The sequence below is a fragment of the Ruditapes philippinarum genome, unplaced genomic scaffold, assembly GCF_026571515.1.
Source record: "Ruditapes philippinarum isolate M1 unplaced genomic scaffold, ASM2657151v2 ctg22_1_1_1_1, whole genome shotgun sequence".
NCBI classification, from domain to species: Eukaryota; Metazoa; Mollusca; class Bivalvia; order Venerida; family Veneridae; genus Ruditapes; species Ruditapes philippinarum.
The window spans coordinates 249,973-259,202 of NW_026859666.1; the positions used below are offsets into that span (position 1 = coordinate 249,973).

General features: G+C 34.4%; 1 protein-coding gene across 1 annotated transcript; it reads left to right on the forward strand.

The window, feature by feature from the left end:
* Positions 1 to 681: 681 nt before the first annotated feature.
* LOC132757441 (uncharacterized) lies at positions 682 to 3,421 on the forward strand. The gene is made up of 3 exons (XM_060748724.1): positions 682 to 834; positions 927 to 986; positions 1,955 to 3,421. Exons 1-3 carry the CDS (start codon positions 682 to 684, stop codon positions 3,167 to 3,169), a joined length of 1,428 nt encoding a protein of 475 aa, XP_060604707.1. The 3' UTR covers positions 3,170 to 3,421.
* Positions 3,422 to 9,230: the final 5,809 nt, after the last annotated feature.

The following is a 9,230-nucleotide window of genomic DNA, read 5'->3' on the forward strand; positions in this document are numbered from 1 at the left end:
ATTGAGAAATAGGAGACAGCGACGGGTATTATACCTGTCGGTACATTTCCGTGATAGAAGATCGTAAATACTCAGAGAGAGGCGGGGCGTCATGCATGACTTAGAAATCGTTTAACTTTGTGAAATCTACTTTTGTCATTTTAAACATGTAACTGTGTAAACGTACTGTTGTAGTTCTACGACTGGAACACGTTTTATTAAATTATATTTTCTGCATTCGAGTTTTACATTTCATTTGTGATTTTCAGGTACAGATATATATCTACAGCTTATGTATTATATGCAATGGTAGATACGAACTTGTAAATGTGTTGTTTCTCTCCATGTTAGGTCAGTTGTTAAGATTTACATGTAAACTTGTTATTTAAAAGCGGGTGCCTTCAATTAAAAGATTGGATTAAGAGGCATATCATTTGCTGTGCACGAATGCAATAAAAAATGCTAGACATACATGTTGCATTTTCAAAAGTAGTTTTAAAAAGGAACACATTATATGTCTGGAATTTTGGCAACGATCGCCCTCCATAGATATACTATATGGGTGCACATGATGATTTTCTTTATCATAACGCCTGGAATGTTGCCAAATGATGTACAATATATGCCACGTTTGTAACTGACAAAAAAATCTTGAAAAAAGGAGACCCCCCTGTATGTTCAAATTATTTAACTTCACTAATCATGGGTGGAAAACATAGAAGACGGCGAAAACGTTCAGAGAAGCAAGAGTGGAGCAATTCATCTCTGTTTCCTTCTGGTGCCCACATGAACGGACAACCTGAACGCGTCAACGATCAACTTGACATTAGTGAGCGGAATACAAACAGTGGATTTGTAAGATTGTTCCATGTCATTGGTTTACATAGAATACTACCAGGAGGTCGAGTTGCGCAGGGGAACCTAGACATTGTGATTTCTGGTTCCAGTTGATGAGGAAGAAACTGGACGAAGACAAAGCATTCAAGCAGCAAGGAATGAACAATCAGGTACACACGAAATAACTCATTCGCCACTACTTTTCATAGGATTCATACTAATTTGTTTATTCGTCTTGTGGGTTTTGTGGAATAGCTCTCACAGTGCTATGTACTAATTATATAATGCACAAGATTTTTTGTATTATATCTACATGTACTTGATTTAATTTCAATACAACACGCTTCGGGAATATATTCATTTTCTGAAATGAATAAAATGCTGGACAATATACTTTATCGCTACCTAAAATTGTTTTAGATTGTTTACGTGCAAAGATAAAGAAGGTTTGCGTTTATCAATTTTCCGAAAAATCACTCAGTATTTTCCGACTGTAACAGGTTAGTAGGCTACTTGGTTTACCAATATTCTAAATATAGCAACCAATCGTTCCCGATAACTGCATAATGAACTCAAGAGATGCTAATGCAAAATTTTGGAAAATACTTTTAAGATAAAAGTGGTGATATAAAGAGTCGCTTGAACTGAACAAGGAATTAATTATATTTCAAACAAAGAACATTAAGTATTGTTATAAGATGAATAGAGAAAAAAAAGAAAGAATTGAATTTGGATATGTGCCGAAAGAATTCGGAAAGTAAACTCAAAAATAACGTTACCGGAGATGTTAAGATAACATTGGATTGCAGCAAAGAAAGATACACCCCTGTCGCAAAGCAAGAAAGAGGAAATCAAAGAAAACCACAGATTCAACGAATGAATTTTGGCATCGACAAACATAAGGGACACGTCTACTAGTGGTGACCGAAAATCGACGGAATCAAAAACAAAGAACCACAGCAGCAAAACAAAACTTAACACCACATGTTATTGGAAGAAAAACAAAAAATCAAACCTGCAAAAAGGTGAAGGTCACACCTTCGAAGAAAGAAGAAATCAAACTCCGGCCGTCAGAAATACGTTATTCACAAATCTTAGTCTATTTCGAAGCAATTTCATATGCACAGATAATTGACAGTTATTAGATGATATATATTTCGGCCGATGTTTCGCTTCAGCTATTCCGCAAATTGAAATTTCAAAGCTGAAAGGAAAATGGGTTTCAGCAGACAACAGACGACTTTGGGTGTTCAAGCAACTCGAGATTCTAGGAAAAATCGACTTCATCAATGTCAAAGTCTCGAGGAAAATTTATTCTGGAAAACTTACGAGTGAAAATGGTGGCAAAAATGTTGAAATACGAGGTGAGAATCCAGGTGGAAAATTATTTCCTTTGATAAACAATGTGAAAACCGAGAAAATTGAAGATAGTTTGAATGAGGAATGCATTGTTTCAGCAATAGAAAGCTCACAAAAACGTAAAAGAAGAGGACGACGTAGAACTAAGATCAATAAAAAAGAGCAACAAAACACCGATTCAAATCAAAACGAACTAGTTAATAGTTCAAATTACTCCGCAACAAACACAAGTGGAATAAATCTATGCCAAGAAGCTAGAGAAATAGAAAATGAAAAATTACATCACAGCCAAGACCTTTCCGATGAATTCAATGACTTAACGTTTTATGACAGTGATGAATGGACAGATGATAACATTCCTTACACTTATCATAGTGATGATAATCATACATGTACGGAATATATACAGGATAATCCTTGGGGTGAATGCGAAAAACTTCTAACAATGATTCAAGTCGAAAACGCGTTTGATGAGTATAGTGACAGACAATCTACGTTAGCACAATGTGGTTCCGTCTGTTCAGATAGCTCCGACCTTTCGGCATATTTTGATGAAGTAACAACGAATGTGACAAACAACGACTTTTCCAGTAAGGTTTTCGAAATTCCAAGAAAAGAAAACATTCCTTTCTCGAAAAGTCTTTTTGAGGATCCGTCAGCGGAAACGGAAGTTGGTATATCATTTGATGATCTTGTACCCGGTCATTGGAACGAATGGCCTGATATTCCGGCAACACCTGGATTCAGTTACGGACAGGAAAGTTATTCGGATCTATGTGGAAACCTTAACTGTAGTCGATGTTCACGGATGATTTTCTACCGTGAAATTGACAAGGGGTATTACTACGAGCCTCCATGCCAATACATAACTGCAGGGTACAGATCACGTCAACATTCAGTATTCAAAAAACATTCTGAAAATGATTCGGTTTTAACAAAAATATCCCGCGGTATTGAAACATTTTCAGGCTTTTTAAAGGATATATTTCGTTGATTTCGTATAACCTTTATTTTTTCTCAAGAGCAAAAATGCTGTCGTTTTTTGTTGTTGTTGATTTTTCTTTTATTTTTTGTTGTTGTTTTTGTTGTTAATGTTGTTTTTGTTCTCCATATTTCGATACTAAATAATAAATTATATTGTATTCGGAATAGAAAATATTGATTTGATTCCAATATGTTGGATTTTGAATAAAGTTTATGTTTAGAATTGCTGTGAATTTTTATAATAATATTTATTAAAAATCAACTTATTGCGTTGTTTTCTTTGTGAATGAGTATCTTATATTGCATTGTCTTACACATGTATTGCATTGTCGAAGATGTTTTTCAAAAATCTAAAAATAACTTTACTTTCAGTTTCGGTTTGCAAAAGTATGAATCAAGCAGCTATTCTCTAAATTTAGCAAGGAAACCCATTAGTTATCTTAACATTTTTAAGAAACTACTATCAGAGAAAATGTTATCTTTACACTTACCGAGCGATTTTTACCATTTTTAACAGCATGATCAAGTTCACAGGTAGATGTCCTATTTAGATTGTTATAAGCTGTTTATGCACGGGGGGACCATACAGTCTTTGGATGGTATATACTGCTTGATGGTGACCTTAAAATAAGATTTAAGTCATAACCTTATAATATGTATATAAATACAGACATTTATATACATATTATCGCATGGCTGTGAGCTTTTCCTTTGTTCTTTCCAACCCATTATACTCAGTACACTTCAATGAGCATTTCAAAACTGTATTGGTATATAACAGTACAGTTTTTTCATTGATTCATATATAGGAAAAAAAACTCGACTGTTATATATCGGTCGAGTTTTTTTCGCACCTTGTATATATATCAATACAGTTTTTTCATAGAGGCTCCAATGGGGCAGTGGTAACGACCATTCCCAGTAGCAAAAAAAACCCATAAGATAATAAAAAAATGAAATCAATAAAATTAAATAAAATAAATATATAAATACAATGAAAAATATAAACAAAGATAATAAATTAAATGAAAAAAGCCCTTTAATCTTAAATCAATCTTGGTAACAGTATACAATCCGCCTCTTATATTGGATGTCTCTTGTATATTTTTTTGCGGCAGCGAAAACAACTTGAAAAACTGCCTTATGATAAATAACTGTAATGTAGCTAACGATTAATTTATTTATTTGTTTCTATACAAAAAAGAAAACATTATGCCATTGCGATAAAACAGTTATAGTATATGAAACTCGTTAGTTACGGGGGTATAACACTTAGACAGCACTGATTTTGAGAATTTGGCTCCTTATAAGATGCTAGAGGCATTTTGTAGTACAAGTGGTATCTTGGTGTATTTTACCTATTTAAGGTATGCTGAATCCGATAAAGGTGGATACCAAATTGAAAAACTTGATCTTGACCATTGAAATGGCCATTTAAAATGACCACTAAAATGGCCGCCAAATTTCTTTATCATAAATGAATGATAGATCAAATAAAACTTTTAAGGAAAGGAAAAGCCTGAAATTTGTCACAAAGCATGTAAAAAAACAATCCAATATGGCCGAAAAATCCAAGACATTTTTCTATAGGCCAATATAATTGTAATATAGAAGTAATATTAAAGATAGTACTGAAATCTTAAAGGCATTTACGCAGCGAACACTACACTCTTTCCTGTCCTATCTGCTAGATATAGAGCTTTCATGTATTTTATCTGGGACTCTATGAAAGCATATAGAGCGGCTACTCAGATGCCTACTTTTACATGTGTGAGGGGGTTAAAACGTGTGCATGCAAAATATACATTAATTTATTTCTCTGAGTACTCTTGAGTTTTGGTGTTCGTTTTTCTATTATCGGTTGTCGTCTTCGTTCTTCTGTTATAGGTTCTCGTCGTATTTCTCTGCTGTCAGTTCCTCTATAATTGGTCGTGACTTTCGTTCTTCTGTTATCGGTTCTCTTCGCATTTCTCTGCTGTCAGTTCTTCTGTTATGTCGTGACTTTCGTTCTTCTGTTATTGGTCCTCGTCGCAGTTCTCTTGTTGTCAGTTCTTCTGTTCTTCTGTAATCGGTCCTGTCATTTTTTTTGTAGTTAGATGTTCTGTTATCGGTTCTCGTCTCTGTTTTTCTGATATCGGTCTTCGTTCTTCTCCGTTCTTCTGTCATCCGTTCTCGTCTCTTTTCTTCTGTAATCAGTCCTGTGTTTTTGTGTTCATGTTGACAATTCTTCTGTCATCAGTCCTCGTCTATATTATTCTGTTATCGATCCCTGTCTCCGTTGTCTTGTTGTCAGTTTTTCTGTTATCGGTCCCTGTCCTGTTCTGTTATCGGTTCTCGTCTTTGTTCTTCTCCGTTATTCTGTCATCGGTCAATCTCTGGTTTTCTGTTATCGGTTCTCGTCTTCGTTCTTCTCCGTTCTTCTGTCATTCGTTCTCGTCTCTTTTCTTCTGTAATCAGTCCTGTGTTTTCGTTTTCATGTTGTCAATTCTTCTGTCATCGGTTCCCGTCTCTGTTATCGATCCCCGTCTTATTCTTCTGTCATCAGTCTTCGTCTATATTATTCTGTTATCAATCCTCGTCTCTGTTGTCTTGTTGTCAGTTCTTCTGTTATCGGTCCCTGTCCTGTTCTGTTATCGGTTCTCGTCTTTGTTCTTCTCTGTTATTCTGTCATCAGTTCTCGTCTCTGTTTTTTTGTTATCGGTAGTCGTCTTCGTTCTTCTGTTATCGGTTCTCGTCTTTGGTCTCCGTTATTCTGTCATCGTTTCTCGTCTCTTTTCTTCTGTAATTAGTCGTGGTCTCCGTTTTCTTGGTGTGTCATCGGTTTCCGTCTCTGTTATCGATCCCCGTCTCCATTTCTGTCATCAGTCCTCGTCTCTATTTTTCTGTCATCAGTTTTCTGTTATCGATCCTCGTCTCCGTTGTCTTGTTGTCAGGTCTTCTGTTATCGATCCCCGTCTCCGTTGTCTTGTTGTCAGTTCTTCTGTTATCGGTACCTGTCTCTGTTCGCGGTCCTTGTTTCTGTTGGCTTGTTGTAAGTTCTTGTCTCCAGTCTTCCTTCTGTTATCGGTCGTCGTCTTCGGACTTGTACTTTCGGTACTTGTTTCCTGCTCCGTTAAGGTCTTTTCTTGTTTCTATCGGTCGACGTATATATTCGCTTGTTGTCAGTACTTCTGTTATCGGTCTCTGTCTCTATTAGCGGTCCTCGTTTCTGTTCGCTTGTTGTCAGTTCTTGTCTCCGGTCTTCCTTCTGTTATCGGTCGTCGTCTTCGGTCTTGTACTTTCGGTACTTGTTTCCTGCTCCGTTAAGGTCTTTTCTTGTTTCTATCGTTGCCGTCATTCTGTGTCTATGTCCTGGTTTTGTCAGTCTTGTAGTCATTTATTCGTTCAGTGGAGTAGCGGGGGATCGAACTCACGACCCCTTGATTTGTAGGCAGATAGTGTTACCACTGCACCATTGCGCCCGCTCTGAATAATAACCATTTTTGAAAATCCTTTATACATAAAATACTATTTCAATGGCTAACAAAAGGTGTATTACAATTATATTTTAACACCTCTACTATGTAGCCAACCCACGTGACTTTTATATATGGTCAAAGAAAATATTACTCTATTTTTTTACAAGTAATATTTGTATAGATAACTTTGCTGTTACTTTAAGATATCCTGGAAATTTATTGGAGGGTACCCGGAATGATGTGATAATCTTCTTGTAGAATTTTCTCAAAACCGAGACTGAATTCCAAAATTTTCGAGAGCTGCCATGGTATAGCAATACACGTAGCAATCTCCCGGTTTCAGACATTTTCTGACTCGATGAAAATATGGTGTTGTTATTGTTGTTGTTGTTTTTAACTTTAACTTTAAATTTCAAATTAAATAGTCACTTATTTTTAAACAAGATGGTAAACTTAAATATGCCCAAATGTCATCAAGAGCAGTTTTGCATGTGGAAGGAATGTATTTTTCAGACTGTAAAAATAAAACAAACAAAAAATTAAGAGACGATATTACCTGATTGGTAATTAAGATGAATAGAAGTAAGTTTTCTTCTTTTTATTACTTTTGACATTTAAGTTATTTATCAATTTCAGCTTTGCTTTTCTCGAAACAGCCTGACATTGTCAAAATTGTCAGCAAAAATAAAATTGAGGTACCACATGGGGAAAATCTTAAGAAAGTAATTTTGTCATTGAAAAGTGTGAAATTATATTTTCATAATTTTTACTGTTAAATTATCAAATATAATTTTCACGGATAAATCAGTAATCCATTTAAAGGATAAAATAAAAAAACTATAAAACTTATATTAGTGAAAGTCATATCTGCTAAAAATGTAAACGTCATCGTTACTTCCGTAGTAGCACATACGGTTCAGTGATTGACTGATGTATGAGAGGTCTATAGTTCGATACCTACTGTTGCATTTTTTTAAAACCTGTTTTTTGTTTTTTGGAGTTTTTTATTGGGGGGGGGGGGGGCGCAGTATATATTTTAAAACATTTTTTGTCTCGGTTTGTGTTGTGTTTATGGTATTGAAATGACATTTTTTGACATTTCAAAATTTTTTTTAAATATTTCTTTTAAACCATAAATACCATAATAAGTGCAAAATATATGAAAACAAAATGAACAACTTAACAAAATCATAGCTACAAATAATGTTGAAAATTACGGAACACCTGAAGTGACATTTTCCACATTTTTCTCCCTAAATTGAATTCGATTTTACGGGATAATAATTCCCAATTAGAAATATTATTTCGTTTTAACGAAATATAAAATCTTAATTACGAAATATTGATTCGTTATTACGAAATAATATTTCGTAATTACGAAATATTAATTCGTTATTACGAAATATTATTTCGTAATTACGAAATATTAATTTGTTATTACGAAATATTTATTCTTTGGTAATATTTATAAACCAAGTTTATTGTTAAATATAAGTCAAGTAAACAAAACATTAAATCTTTTTTAAATCATTAAAACATTTCAATCTTAGTCTTATACCTTAACGCGCTAGTAAAACAGTACTGTATATAACTGTTAATTGAGCCATTATGCTTATAATCGCTAAATTTGGTGGCCAATCTCATTAAAATCTGATCATATTGAATAATCATTAATTTTGATTTTGACAAGAATAATTAATTGCATCATATTATATCATTATGATAGTTTTAATGACCTATTTTAGTATTTTCAAGCGGCCATTTTGAATCGACCTTTTGAAGGTCAAGGTCAATTTTATTTTCTTGGTATCCACCCTCATCGTCTTCAGCATACCCATATTAGGTTAAAACACTCAAGATATAACTTGTACTATAAAATGCCTCTAGCATTCATATTTTCTTAAAATCAGTCCTGTCTAACTGGCTGGGGCGACATCTCGGGATGTTTCTGCAAAAAAATTGTCTCGGCCTAACGGCCTCGCCATTTTTTAGCAGAAACACCCCTTGATGTCGCCCCAGCCAGTGTTATACCCTCGTAACTAACTCGTTTCATATACTATAACTATTACTTATAAGGTTATTTTTAAGGTCACTGTAGGATAACACGGTGTTCAATAACTGTAGGAACTATACTGTTCGATAACTGTAAGAACACAGTGTAGATTACGTGGGTGGCTGAGAGAGAACACGTTAATACGGGTGTTCACTTCAACTGTTCACCAAATTACAAAGACACTACGACACAGTCGTAATGGGCAGCTTCACTAAGTTTGGGCAACAAAAAGATGCAATTCACGCGCTATATTTTCCACTTTTATTCCAGAAACAACACATAGTCTAAGGAGTATACAGTGTATCTAACGTATATAGCGTAGATAGCGTAGATAGCGTATATAGCGTATATAGCGTATACAGCGTATACAGCGTTTATAGCGGTTATCTGAAAGTTAAACAGTTATACTTCCATTAATAACAATTAAAACAACATACAAAGAATGCATACATACTTACAAATAAACAAGTCACATATATAATTCATTCTTAACAAATACTGTGGGAATCCTGCTGCTAGTAATGTTAAAAATTTATTAATTGATAGAATTACAGATTATT

Excerpts from the sequence above, each read along its gene's own strand:
- LOC132757441 (XM_060748724.1), top strand. The coding sequence starts at position 682 with ATGGGTGGAAAACATAGAAGACGGCGAAAACGTTCAGAGAAGCAAGAG. Across the intron at positions 835-926 it reads GGAATACAAACAGTGGATTT|TTGATGAGGAAGAAACTGGA; the intron begins GTAAGATTGTTC and ends TTCTGGTTCCAG. Across the intron at positions 987-1,954 it reads AGCAAGGAATGAACAATCAG|TTATTAGATGATATATATTT; the intron begins GTACACACGAAA and ends GATAATTGACAG.